Source organism: Convolutriloba macropyga, chromosome 4 (genome assembly GCF_964194025.1).
Source record: "Convolutriloba macropyga chromosome 4, txConMacr16.3, whole genome shotgun sequence".
Classification (NCBI taxonomy): Eukaryota; Metazoa; Xenacoelomorpha; order Acoela; family Convolutidae; genus Convolutriloba; species Convolutriloba macropyga.
This window is the reverse complement of record NC_134471.1, coordinates 74,501,091-74,515,897: the sequence shown is the minus strand read 5'-3', so window position 1 is coordinate 74,515,897 and position 14,807 is coordinate 74,501,091. Positions and strand designations below refer to the sequence as shown.

The following is a 14,807-nucleotide window of genomic DNA, read 5'->3' as shown; positions in this document are numbered from 1 at the left end:
ATATGGTGACGTGATTCGAGTTGCTGGTGACGTGGTATCGAGTTGCTGGACTGTGTTTCATTGAGAAAAAGGTTAAGAAAAATTTGTGTTTTGAGATTCATGTCTTGAGTTTGTTTGAAGGTGCTTGCCGACAATTGCTTCATTCACATCAACGTATTGTTGTCTTGTGGGTCATCACAAGAAACTGCTTATAGCGAATCAGAAAAACTGCTTATGGGGCATAGAAAAAACTGCTTATTGGGCATCAGAAGAAACCGCTTATTGGGCATCAGAAGAAACCGCTTATTGGGCATCAGAAGAAACCGCTTATGGGGCATCAGAAGAAACCGCTTATTGGCAATCAGAAGAAACCGCTTATTGGGCATCAGAAGAAACCGCTTATTGGCAATCAAAAGAAACCGCTTATTGGGCATCAGAAGAAACCGCTTATTGGGCATCAGAAGCAGCAGTTCACTTGGTAGGCAACAGACACAAGTGGCACCAGAGAACAGAAATGTGTTCAATTATGATGCGCTAAAATATTCCTATTGGGAATTCACTGGACCATTTCAAAAAATAATATGAACCCTCAATGATTGTGTTGGTTATCGATATGTTAGTGATAACTTCTATAGAATGATGAATTTGAATTTGATGTTTTTTTGTAATTTGAAGAGTAGTTTCCTGGTTATAATACTTTCAGAGTAAGTTATCTATGATGCTCATGATTTTGTTTTTGTTTTCATTGTTCCAACCACAAATTTTGTTGAATTTAAATTTGATTGATGTTAAAATTGGTCGTGTTCACTGACTTCTGGGCGTTTTTCAGACTGATTAGACCAGTCTGCTGTGTCTTGTTCACATGTGCAATGATCTCACGGACTTGTAATACTTATCTGAGTCCTCGGTGGTGCAAAGAACAAATGATAAAAAGTCACCTACGGTTTTGCTATTCGAGATTAATTCTTTGAGCCGTCACTCAAAGTTAATGTTGCTTTAAATATATTACTTCGTAGGCCTTCTGGTCGGTCTAATTATTGCTTTTACCAATTTTCTCTACGGCTTTATGGTCATAGTATCACGTCAAAGCGATTGTTATTAACTAGTGCAGCCAAGTCATAACAAAAAAAGTTAGAAGAACTAACTAACCGAGAAACATAATGCAAATTTTAAAAAGTTTTTTGTCTTTCTGAGTTGAAAATAAAATCGTACAATAAAGCTTTTTGCTTCAAATAATTTATCGTGCTCGATCTAGCGATGAATAATTAGCAGTTGAACGTTTGAGAGCCTTTCACTTGTATGCTTTATTGACATTCTGCGCGGCTATGTGCGGACATTCCTAACATCTTAGACAAATCGGTCTGATATCGAGAGAGAACAGCAGTACCAAAGTCAAATTCCTTCTTTATACGTGTGCATATTTTGAGCTATGAACAGCTTTCGAAGTTGCAATTACGTTCGATCTCTCTTTATCAAGTTAGCCGCGTACAGTTGTGTACAGTCATTGATTTTTATGAGTAATGTTGTACAATAAGGTGAGTTTTATTTGTTTTATTGTTATTGTTGTAATAAATAGTACACAGCAACAACTATTGTTACCACAAACAAGAAGATTGCGGACATTAAAACTGTAGACTTGAAAACTTTGCTTGCTGTTTTTCTTGAGAGTTTTCAACCCACTTATTTCTGACGATTTATACTTAGCTGATTTTTTTTTCTTTCCAAATAGTGTTCTTCCTGATTTTAGTAGTAGGAAAATGATCTTGAAAGCGATCAAAGTCGATGTTCAGCTTCGATTCCCGCTCCTTTAAGAAACAAGACTAAATTCAGAAATATAATCAATTGTTGCTTTGATTTTTTTATCAATATATAGCTTGATGTTTTTGAGAATAATGTAGGCCAAATTGTTTGGTAATTTTATCTAAATTCTCCATCCACGCATCTCTAACAACAGAAGTTCACAACTACAGAAAAGTTGAAAATTAGGAGTGAATTTAGATCCTTCGAAAGTACAATTATGTAACCTTTAGAATTGAAAAAAAATTAAGTTCTTCCCGTATTTGATATATTTTAGAGACATCGGTTTAAAAGCCGCTGAACAAAATGGAGCAAGGCTTTACAAGGGACATGTCTTTTTTTCACAATTCAATTATTTGGAATTGAGTGGGTTTTGTCTTTTTTTAAGATCTATTCACGCATTTTGTTCGTTTTCAACCTTTTTAAAGCCGGCCCCGTGAAAGTCGATAAACAAAGTCAAAATAATAAAAAAAAATCAAGCCCCTTTGTGCGTAAGTAGGAGCTGATTGCCTAACTTTGCTTTTATTTTCTAACGCTTGTTAGGTCTAATCCGCATTAGTATTAGTATTAACACTTGTATTCTCTCAATGAAAAGTTCAATTGAGCCTTTTCAATTAAATCAAAAACAAGAGTACTTCAAGAAATAACATCAAATATTGTTCTTTTGATGGGGAGGATCTATATGCTCAATTGGATCTTTCTGTTCAGTTATTTTTGGCCGTTCGATATATTCATCAAAGAGAGTTGGGAGTGATATCAATAGAAAGTCCGTCCATCGTAGAATATGGAATTGAAAAGATTTCCAAAAGCGATAGATAAGGCGTCATCAATTCCAGGCGGCTATTATTGCGTTCCTATTTTTTTTTAATTCAAAGAGTTTGAATTGTATTGGTGTGCTGTCTTTTTTTAAAGATCTGTTCACACATTTTTCGGAGTCGACTAAAAGTCAACTTGGAGTGGTGTTTTACTGCTTGAAAGCGTTTTTTTCATCGTAGAAGTAAATGTGGGATTTGGTCTAGTGGTATGATTAGGTCCTCTTGGGCGATGAACACAGATTCGAATCCGGGCATGGTCAGCACTTTTTGCACCATCATTAAAATATCTACAATTTCTTTTTATCTATAATAAAGTAACAACAGTAAAGAGAAACACTAATTGTAATTTTATGGACTGTTTTGTAATACGCGTTTTCGTTCTGCCTGAAGTTGTCTTTTCTCCCTCAAAGCTTCCCTTTTTGCAGGGTCTCTTGTGGAAATCAAGCCATTGATCCTCCTGCGGGTTTCGTTAGCTGCGCGTTTAGCATCCAGAGACTTCTGTGTCCAGTCCTTATTGACTTCATCCCGATATTTGAACACAATGGGGGCTTTGACGTTTTCGTAGGTTTCTTGGAAGAAAGGAGTACGGCGTTGGAAACTTTGTGGCCGTACAACACAATGCCAAGTTGTCAGGAAGGATGTTCACCGATTGTATCCAGGCAGCGACTGGCGTCAGAGGAGTACAGAAACTTGGCTTCAGCGACATGCTTTTTGTTTCTCTTCACGTTGACCCGGAAACTCCGATAACGGCCCAGTGTTGTCTTTTTTACTGTCATAATAACCACATCCTTTATTTTCCTTTTTGCTTCTTGTTTTGATGGTAGGTTGCTGTTTCTCTTCCCTACTAACTTGACCTCTAAGAACCGATCTTGTCCAGCTGGTGGAGTTGGAGCGCGCTGTCGATCAGGGGTGGCAGAAAAGTCATCTCTTAGAGCCCTGACCTTCATTTGGTGTTTGAGGAGGCTTACGATTTCATGATTTCTGCTGATACCATAGCAGTGTAGAGTGTCCTAAATAATTTATTCAGTAGGTTTGTACGATTTTGTTCTTTTTCCCAAAATGAATGGTAACTCACTTTTTTGTTCTCGAACTTTTTTCTGCAGTTGAAGTAGCCTTCTTTGAATTTTGGTTTCACATATCAGCCTGCATAAGGTTCCGAACAATTCTCTGCTTCTAACACTAACTTCTTTTATTGATCTTTTGCATAACGCTCTATTACAATAGACTGATTGAGTTGTTGCATCGATTGTTATCAGGGAAACGAATCTTTTTTACAATGCAAAGAATTTGAATGGTTTTTTGGGGCGCCGTGTTTTTATTTAAGATGTGTTGGCACATTTTTCAATTACTTTGATCTTTCACAACGGGATAAACAGGTAAAGCCCAGCGTTCATTAAGTTTCATTATAGGGCCAAAGTGGACGTGAGTAGTCCTGCAAGTGCTTAGAGTGGTGCAGCTGCTGGGATGGCCTCAATTTCAGGTTAAAAGTCATTTTTAGGAGGTCTTGGGCTCAAAATGGTGCAATTTTTGAAAATTTTTGTCATTTCTTGAGTTTTTCCAGCTTCAGGGGCCAGGGAATCTCCTATAAGGTTTGATAATAGGGCACTGTTTTGTTTCTAGTAACAATGGATAGGTTTTCAACGCTGTTTTAAGGTTTCCGAATGTTTTTGTCAATTTTTGATGTTCGTCTATTGTCAATAGCCAGGAAAACTATTCTACGGACTGAAAACAAAATTACTGCATGATTGTTAGTTTCAATGGATTTTTGTTTAACAATCTAACCTTTCGAATTTAAAAGGACTCTGATATTTTAAATTTTTTAAAAATTTTTACAAAACACTTGCCTTTTATTCAATTTTTCTTGCCTAAGTTGCCAGAAAACCTCATACAGGGTTTGATAGTATGTTATTAAATAGCTAAATAGCTGCTAGGGGGAAATTGAATAGTTTTAGACATTTTAAAGGAACGAATTTTTTTGAAATTTGAATTTTTTTAATAAAAATTATTGCCTATCGATCTTAGAACCAATTAATTTTCAAGGCTTGGAATTGGGTTACTGGATAGTCTCCTCTAGAGACACAAAAACAATTCTTAAGATGTTAATATAAAAATTGTCAGCAACAATTCATAAAAATTTGCAATTGACTTCATTTTCTTTAAAAAATGTTTGGGTCATTTTCGATTTAATCAATCTTAAAGTGCCAATGATTTTTTTTGAGGCCTTGCAGATGTAATACTGCAGCAATTTCAGAAACAAAAATTGGTTTCAAACATATTTTTGAAATAGTTATTTTTAAAGGGATCAAATTTTGTCTTAGGGGTTAAAGCTTCAAAGCTTTAGCAAAGATTATATTTTTGTATTGTTTGTTTCTCAATTTTTTGATGATTTTTTAATGTTTTGGCTGGCATTGTTCAATTGATCATCTGCTAGTCAGGTAGAGTACTTCTAAGTGTTTCATTCAATTCTTTCAATTTTGTTTCAGGACTTGTCCAGCTATGTTTTTTTTTACTTCGTCGAACAGATTTTTGTTGGAATTGACTTTTTCAATGACTTGTGTGAGTTCTACTGCTTTGAAGTTGAAATTTGTGTTTGTGACGTCAATTCTGCTTTTAAGTCAATTGATTGACATACCTCACTCTAAAAAATGACTTCTGAACTCACTTAAGGAACTTTAAATTTTATGAACATTTACTAATTAAAGGTCAATAGTGTGCATCTAAGTAGTGCCAAGCTTATAGCCCTAATTCATGAGTAAGAGTTTTGAGTTTTAATATTGAGTATGAATTTTGAAGAAGCTCCATTAGGGCTTTTTCTTGTAGAGCAAATGAGTCTCATAAAAATGACAGTCCGAATCTAACCCAAAAAGTCTAGTGGTCTATTAGAAAGCTGCTGGTGGCGATCTGTCAATCTTATTTCATTAGTTGTTTCAATTCATGGTAGGCAACAAGCGTCTACCGTGGCTATTTTCCGGCAATCTGCCGGCTATGTTTTTATTTTGTCAAGATTTTTGTTACCACCATATGAGGTCACAACCACTTCAAGTCAGCGTTTTGTTCATTCGTTCATGCAATCACGTCTGAATTACGTGCGTGATATCGTTTTCCCTCTTATTGGAGCGAGGTTTTCTTCATTCTCGTGAGAGTTTTTGGTCATATGTGACTTACATCAATCTCAAAAATGACTTTCTCAATTTGTATTTGACTTTTCTTCACTTAAATTCATAGAGATAAGCTCAAGTGAATGTGTCACTCTAACCGAATATGATCTGAGGGCAGCTATTAGAAGCATCAATGGTATATACAGAATCTCAAAAAGTTCTAACATCTCAGCCTTTAACGAACTGAATTTTTTTTTGGTCCTTTTGAGACTGCAGATCTACGAAGCTATTGCGGGTATTTTCTGACAATCTACCAGCTATGTTTTGAAATCCGTTTTTCCACGGATTTATTGAGGCTTATAATTGGGCGAACAATAGACTGAATTCAGTTCTTTTTGTTCAGATTTTCCGTGTTTTTGCTCAATCTTGCCGGGTTTGCTTAAAAATTTGCTAAATTATTTTTTACATAAACGCGTCATTCTTTATAGCTGTGAAGCTTTAAGCTGAGCGTAACTATATCGTGGTCTTCGTGTTTGTTTTTCACAATCCTTGTTTTGATTTTATTTCTTTGATAATGATGTTACTGACTTGACAATATTTTGTCTAAAACAAACTAATGTTTTTTCGTGTTTTGCGAGTATTTGTTGTACTTTTTGTTATCTTATCATTCTGGGGACATGTTTCACAGGTCGCGAATAGGAACTATTTTAATTTGCTCATTTTTTTGAGTTCAAAAATTTGACTTGGAAAGTAATTGTTTGTAATAATAAGAAATATTATCAAAGTTTTGCGAGTTTTTTTCTTCAATTTTTTGTCAAATCATTTGGTCTAATTATAGCTTTTTTGTTTGCTCTTTTATTAAGATGCCTCGGTTAATTGTGTCAGTTAATAGCTTTAATTGCTTTCTACGCTGTCGTATATGTTGTTCGTTTTCCAAAAGTTTTTGTGAACAGTTTTTCTTGTGTCTGTTGAACTTATTGCCTAACCCCTAATGCCTGATCCATTAATCTGATTAATGTCAGATCTCATCAGTTGCTAAAGTCGAATAAAGGAATCGATTAAGTCGCTGCACTTTATTTGTGTTGCATGCTTTTGTTTTTTGTGGTCTTATTGAATAGTCTCGTATGACTAGCACCGATGCTGAGAGTCAGTCTCTTTATAGTGTTGTTATTTTTAGTAATCCTTAAAACCCTAAAAATCTGGGATAAAGAATGAATTTTCTGATTAATTATAGATCTCTTTGTTTAATATGCGTCTATAGGGCCATGATTTTCGTAGACTGTCTTAATTTGACGTTTCTGTGAAAAGGTTAATTTTCAGGTGATTAGTCAAATCAATTTTCAGTTTAATTAAGGTGCCTGCTATGTTTTTGTTTCGTCTCAATCTTTTGTTTTATATTTGTTCACACAGCAGAGCTGAAAAATTGGAATTTTCTGCGTTTGTTTGCTTAATGTCATTTTTAATTCTCTCTCTCTCTCTCTCTAGCAAAAACTTTTAGGTGATCTTTGTTATTAGATTTGGATCATGCGTGACTTCTCATTCAATAAAATAAATTTGCGGTTTCAAATTTAAATTATTTGAAATAGGTAAAGGACAAAAAATTATATGTGTAATAAAGGTCCCTATTTAAAGGGCCTCTCTGGAGTCAATTTTGACAAGCTTTATTATTTTGAACGTCGATTATTTTTTAAATAGATTTTTTTGTCGTCTATACATTTTTTCAATTAGTAGCTACATTTATTTCTATCTGTATTAAATGACGCGAAAATCGTTTTCGCAGCTATTCCTGCAATCTGCCGTCTAAAGTTTTAATTTCAACGACAAAAGAGGTTTACTAAACTGTTGAACTTTTGGCTAAATTTTTAAAAAAAATTAAACCTTTTGGAAATCGTATAAGCGCCAATTATGCATCTATTGCACAATTTGTTTAAATTTGTCGGAAAAGCAAAGCTAAAACTGGTGACAGAGTCTTTATACACTCCACAGAGGTTTATGTTTACTTCCGATTCCTATGAATAAGTTCTAGATTGAACAATTTGCCGGTTTTTTCTAATATGGCTCAATAATTATCCAAAATTCATTTTGAGTTATCGACTTTGCTATCAAATTACATTGTTTGCAGACTATTAGAACAATTAAAATTTCATAAAATTGAGTAGCGATTTTGGGTCTAGTTTTTGCATAATCGTTGGTTTTTACGATGAAAAATTGTTTGAATTACGGCGCTGTTTTGGCGCTGTATTTTTTTGGCATTTGTCGCTTTTCAATTATTTACTGGAAGGTTTTCATACCGAAAATTATTGCTCAATTATTGATCGATGACAGTTACGGGCGGTTGAGGTCCAATGAACATATATTATATATTCAGTTCAATGCTTGTGGTTCTCTTGGCTTCAACATTGTCTGCGTTAATTTGTATTTGAAAATCTGATTTTGTTGTTGTAGTTTTCTAACTATTTTAGTCTCACTGAGGACAGGTTTCATTGGCATTTTATGGAGCTATCGGTCTAATGTTTATGCAAGCTGATCGGTCTAATGTTTTCAGTCGAAAGCTTCTTGTTTTGTCTTTTATTTTGTTTTACAAAGTGATTTTTCCGCTTCTAGTTTCTGTTTTGTTTTTCAATATTTGTCTTTTTTGAGGTTCAATTTGTGTCTTCTCACTTTATTAAATTAATGAGAGGTCGCTTATCCCAATAATGGTGTTGCAAAGGTGCGTAATTGAACCTGTATAATTTTCTCAGTGAATAGATATTTGTTTTAACAGCTTTGACACTGTTTTCTAACAAAATTAACTTGAATGGTTTTCATTTTTGCGTATATTTATCGTTTTTTGTAGTCGTATGATGAAATTTGGATAGTTAAAGGTCTCAATGGTTTCTACGGAGTCAAAATTGAACCTAGTTTTTTTGTTTCAGCTGATTGCTAATGTTTTTCATTTTTATCTATTTCTTTTCACCTGCTATTTAGTCTCATTAAAGACAGGTCGCATATCTGGTTTAGTGAAGTAAAAATTGGTTTGCTCATTTTGCGGTTTATGCAATGCAATTTTGTTTCGGTTAAGTTTTCTAAATGGCCTTGAGCTTTGGTCGTAAGTAATGTTTGTTTTTGTTATTCGACTTTGTTGTTTGCCATGTCTCGTTGGTGGCATGTTTCATCGGCCCTTTAAAGCAGCTTTTGTCACTTCCTTCAATGGTTTCATTTTTAAACGATTTTTTTATTCGTACATCGCTTTTTTTTCTTTTTTTCGAAATGTAATTTTTTCAATGTTTTCAATCTCTTCCTGATTTGGAAGACTCAAGTCAAAACTGGGCATGAGCATGTGTGGGTACATTACATGCGAACATACATTACCGAGCCTCCTTGTATCCTTTATATCTACGTTTCAGTTCCAAATGAGATCAGGAGAATAAGTTGAGCCTATTTTCCGGAATGCTGTCTGATATGTTTTTATAAAACGAATCAGTAACTTAGTTTTGAGATATCGCTTTAGAGAAATAGTGTATATCAAATTTATTGATACTTTCTTTATTGGATTTCTTGGCGAAATTTTTTTAATCAATTAAAACAGAATTAATTGGACGTCTGAAGCTTGATTTTGAAGTAACCTCAAAATAACTTTGGGTCTTGAGGTTCAATCGCATTTTTCACATGAACTTATTCTTCTTATCGATTGAACGATAGAAGTTTAGCTCTTAAGCAATCTTCATGGAAGAGGAGAGTTTTTAATGTGCAGAATTGACTATTCAAAACGTTGTTGGCGCTTTTGTTTTTATTGAGAGCAATTAAAATATTTGTTTTCATTTAATGTGATTTCGCTTAGATTGTTTGCCAAATCTTGACAGTATTTTAAAAATTTTGGCTTCTAATAAATTTTGGCAGTTAAATTGCTTCTTTTGGAAATGGCTCACATTTTGTAGAATTAATTTCTACAGCGGTTATCAAGTTCTTGCTCTCAATTTTTGCCTAAATTCTACAGCAAAGTTCTGAGTCTGCATCACAATTTTGAGTGCTCGGATAAACAAGGTTGAGTTGAAGTCGAAGTCATAGTGCTTCTTGGCTTATTGGTTCGTACCAAAATTGTATTAGTGCTCAAATATCACTTTTAAGAAATTAGTCTAGCCAGGTCGACTGTTTGAAGTGACTGGTTTTTGGTAATCCAAAATTCGTATGTACTTTTTTAATGCAATATTTTTATATGCATATTTGAATATTGTTTGCAAATTTGTTCTGTCTACAGATCAAGATTCTGAAATTACTAAAAAGAAGAATCGGCTATGTGTGGTTACACATGATGATCCAACCAATGAAATAATAAACAAGCTGAAACTTGTTTATTATAGGTGTCTATCCTCAGCTATACGAATATTAATAATGAGCAAACCACTGTCTTCGTTATTTTCAATTTTTCTCCGTTAGATTTTAATAGTGAGCAGATAGGCAGTTGTGCGCGCTAATTTGAAAGTGTGAAACCAATTGACAATGACAAAAAATGTTTAAAAAAGGTCATTTATATGGACACTTGCATCTCAAGTTCATAGAAAGTGGTGAAAATCTGAAGAATTCAGGCCTCATTTAGAAAATAGTTTGGAAATTACTCATTTGGAAATTACTCAATTGGAAATCACTGGCCGAAAAGCAGTATGCCACCTTTTTCGACCAACTGGTGGTTACTTTTGATCAATGCGACTCGAAATTGTCATATCATATTGGCCTACGCGTGATAATGAATACCGACTTGAAGTTTGGAAGACCCGAGTAGAGATCAAAAATATTCTTTCTCACCTAAATTCTATCTTGTCACCGTCCCTTGAAGCTTGTTTTTCAAAACTTTTCTAAGCTACTGATTAAAAGTTTTGGTTGCCAGTGTTAATAGCGGCTATTATTGGGGACACCGTTGTTTTTTTTATAATCCAAAGGATTTGGATTGTATTGGTGTGCTGTCTTTTTTTAAGATCTGTTCACGCTTTTTTCGACTTTTTAACGTCAGTGAGAAGTCAAATTAGAGTGGTGATTTTAGTCACGGTGAAGTACCCAAGGGAGTAAAAATTAGAATAGTTTCAAGGCCTGATTGTTTTTCAAACAACCTTTGAAGTGGAATCAGAAATTGGTGATTGAACAAATTTTCGGTTTTTGAGAATTTTTTTCGCGTGCGTCAATTGTTGTCTTATCACATAGTATCATCACTGACAGGTCGCATCGGTTGATAATGAGGCGCAAAAGAACCTAATTATTGGTCCGAGTTAATAGCTTATTAGATTTCATGACTTGACACTACTTTTTCTCAAAAATTAATGGTTAATTTTCCAGTTTTTGTTGTACTTTTGTAATGTTTGTTGTCTTATCGTTTATTTTTAAAAACAGGCATCATAGGTTGCTAATAGGAGTTATTTTATCCAATTAACTTGTTTCAGTTCAAAGCTGATTCCTTCTATGACTTCGACATCAAATGGTTTCAAGAATTTTCGAGTTTTGCGAGTTTTTGTTGTTAACTTTTTTATCTTATATCTTTGTCTAATTATTGACTCTTTTCATTGGTTTCTAAAAACTCTTTGTGTTGCTTGAAGTCTATTTAAATCATAGCTTTTGCTTTCTTTGCCTTATACGCTGCCCTTGTTTAAATAAAACTATTATTGAAATTTTGAGTTTTCAAATGTTGTTTGAACTTATTGCTGTCTTATCACTTAACCTCATTAATGACAGGTTTCATCGGTTGAAACCGAGTTCGTAAAACTCGGTTTTGATTTTGACCATGTCTGAAAAATAGATCCGATTTTTTAGTCTTGCTTGTTTTTTCTGTTCTTGTGGTAAAATTGCTTAATCTCAATGGTGTGGAACTAATTGTTCTCATTGGACATCTGACCCTCCTTTTTTGTCAAGTCAAAGCTAAATCAATTCTTTGGATTGTGATTCAGACCCTGTCCTGCTGTTTTTTTAATTTGTCGTCTACATCGATTATTCTTGCGACCTGACTTCTTGGAATTGACTTTTTCAGTGACTTCAGTGAGTTCTACTGCTTTGCAGTCAAAATTTGTGTGCGTGGCGTCATTTCTGCTTTTAGGTCAATTGCGTGACTTACTTCAAAAAAAATGACTTCTGAACTCACTTATGGAACTTTAAATTTTATGAACATTTACTAGTTAAAGATCAATAGTTTGCATCCAAGTAGCGCCAAACTTATATGCCCTAATTCTTGAGTTTTTGATTTCGAATATCAATTTTGAAAAAGCTCTGTTAGGGTTTTTTCCTTGTAGACCGTATGTGTCATCAAATTGACAGTCCGAATCTAACCCAAATAATGGTGCATAGTGGTCTATTAAAGGACTTGTGGTCGATCTGCCTATCTTATTTCTTTAGTCGTTTCAATTGATGGAAGGCCCCAAGCGTCTATCGCGGCTTTGTTCCTTTTTTTTTTGGGGGGGGGGGGGGGGGGTGGACGCAGCCGTTTTAGTCTGAAAATAATGGCTTCCAAAAGCTTCAGTAAAAGCAATGGTTCCCGGTGCTAGAAATAGTGATGGAAAGACCCTTCAACGTGCTAGAATTAGAGCTCGTAAGCTCAAACAAAGTTGTTGAAATAGATTTATGAAAGATGGTGACAAATGGAAAATAGGATAATAATTAATTGCCTGGAAGCTTCCCACTGTTACATTAATTGAACGTATCCATGTAACAATTGGGAGAATATGCAGCGTTATATTTGTTTTCTATGGAATAAATGTTTGTTTGATTAAACAGTTCTTCCGATGACAAAGCGCAAATAAAGCAGATTTTTTTTCTGGTCTTTCTGTTGCTGTTTTATGCTGGCTCTTGAGTAGCTCATTAATTTGACTTCGGACATGTTGCCTATCAGGCTTTTAAATATACTATACCTTATATAATTTGCATAATTCAATGGAGTGAAGCGTATTAATCTACTTCTGTGACGCGTATCTGAGGCGGGAAGAGTGAATTTTTTTAGGAATTCCAGCCGTTTTCAAGAAATGAAGTCTTTGAAGGACTTCTATATTTGCGCAAAAGATCAGTTGGCCAATATTGACTAAACTGGAAAAACAGGCTCGCATTAACTGTGCCATTTAGTTTGGACAGTCGGATTTGGTCAGTTTATATGGTCAGTTATCGGCAACTGATCGTTATGTTCAAGGATGTGGATAGATAGTATCGGCACCAACTAAGGGGCTGTCAGAAATTACAGCTGTTATAGTCCTACCACTTCTGCTGCCCTTTTGCAATTTGGCGTCAGATACTTTACAAGTGGATTTAGTTCAAATATGTGAAAACCAAACTTTCGCGGGACCAAAATTTCTCTCATTTGAATAATATTTTGGAAACATGTTTCTTAAGCAACAAATCAGGGGTTCATATTCTGTACAAAAAAAGCAGAAAACTGGCAATTTTTGCAATGTTCCTCTGCCACAGATCTGCTTGATTTTTTTGTGAGGGAGCCAGTTAAATTTTAGCAACGAATGCGTATAATTAGGGTCCGCAAAAGACGATTTGGATTTTTTCAACTTTTTTTTGTAATTTCAAGGTCATGTAATTTAAAAAAAAATAGCAATTACAAGGTCATGATGTTTTTTTATGGAGCCATAGATTAGTGGAATAGAAGTAAAAATAGCAGTGGCATAACTATACCAATTTTCCCCAACGTGTAGCAAAATCCCGTCGAACAGTTATTGGCCTGTTTATCTGCAAATATCTGAAAAGAAAACAGTCGGAGGACCAAATTTTTTTCTTCATTTATAAATGTTTTTCCAAAATAGTCAGAGCAGAATATTATTGGGGTTCACCTTGTTGGTATAAACAAAAAAGAAATTTTATCGCAGAATGCTTGATATCTTTTTAATTGCTCTTGAACGAAGTTCATAGCAATTAGTGTAAAAGTGTGTGTCTTTTTTATGCAAAATTTTCGCTTGACAATTTTGACTTTTCGAGTGATTTTTACGCCCTTGACTTTTTGCGTTTCGCGTGATCCAAAATTCTCTCTCAATCACAATTTCAAGCAGCTGAACTCAATTGGCGGCAATTTAATACTATAAGTCAAATGAAAAGTGCGCCGAAACTGGTGCCATTTTTTACTTTAAATCTTAACAGTGATATATGTTAACCTCTGATGTGGTTATTTGAAGCCCACTATTGAACTTCTTAGTCCCATGTAGGCTCCCCCCTCCCTCCCCCCACCCCCGACTGAAGCAGGCCGCAAGTCATTAGAGCTCCCACTAGTCGTTCGAGAGCAATTCTTCCGACGTTTAGTCGGTTATGTTTAAACTATTATACTTAATCAGTTTTCAAGGCTGTAACGGCTCAAAAACAGTTTTTAACTTAAAAAACTTAAGATTTTGTCACTTTTCCGAAATTTTTCAAAGAAAAAATGTATTTCTGGAGATAATGAGTTTAAGAGGCTGTTTTTCGATTAGTTCTGAGTAAATATGTTATCTGATTTGCTCACTATTGAAACATGCGTTTTTGCTTTTTATGAGATTAAAAACGAAAACTTGCATTTTTGGAAATTTTCCAACAATTTTTGTGCTGTGCATTTAATGCCATTTACGTAATTATAGAAACTGAACGAAAAATGAATATCTTTGCTTGGATAAAAACATTGAGGTAAAAGTTTAAAGATTTTAGTGCGGATTTTCGAGAATTCATAAATGAAAATTAAAATTTTCAAACTGTTTGCTAAAATATTTTAACATTTTTTTAATCAACGTTTTCAGGTTAAGAATTGCAAATTATATTTCAATATTTGAATTTTTTGTTGGAACTCTTTTTGTTTCGGACGAATTGTTAACTGATCCATTTAATGGATAACGCGCATACATTTTGCTTGACATTTGTTAATATTTTCTTCGGAGTGCCTTTTCAGAGCTAAAAATTTCCCAAATAGTTTTTGCGGGCAAACTTAGAGCGGCGTGTTATAGGTTTATCGTGCTTTTTTGTTTTTCTCTCATCTTGACTGCAATGGCGCGGTAAGGGCGTATAAGTTTCTCGAAAAAAGGTGTATTTCTGAAACGTGTGTACAGTACGAGCAAATTAAGGAAACTATACTGAATCTTCCTGACGTATTTATTACTGCTTCAATAATTCCTCAAACGAAAGAAGAAAGGAATTCAAATCCATCAAA

The 14,807-nt window shown here is 34.4% G+C and overlaps 2 protein-coding genes across 6 annotated transcripts in view; both read left to right on the top strand.

Moving 5' to 3' along the window:
* The window catches only part of LOC142337895 (uncharacterized), a 51,683-nt gene extending 50,910 nt beyond the window's left edge, over positions 1–773 (top strand). For both annotated transcript variants that reach the window (XR_012758957.1, XM_075387520.1), the window contains exon 3: positions 121–773. Coding sequence is in view for 1 of the 2 variants with exons in the window: in XM_075387520.1 (XP_075243635.1) it covers positions 121–517 (397 nt within the window). In the remaining variant the exon portion in view is untranslated. The remainder of the gene's footprint in view (positions 1–120) is intronic.
* Positions 774–1,199: 426 nt separating this feature from the next.
* The window catches only part of LOC142337894 (uncharacterized), a 164,393-nt gene continuing 150,785 nt past the window's right edge, over positions 1,200–14,807 (top strand). For 2 of the 4 annotated variants that reach the window (XM_075387515.1, XM_075387514.1), the window contains exon 1: positions 1,203–1,514. The gene's annotated coding sequence lies outside the window, so the exon portion shown is untranslated. Of the gene's footprint in view, positions 1,515–14,807 lie in introns of all 4 variants that reach the window. The other 2 variants (XM_075387517.1, XM_075387516.1) reach the window with 2 other exon arrangements.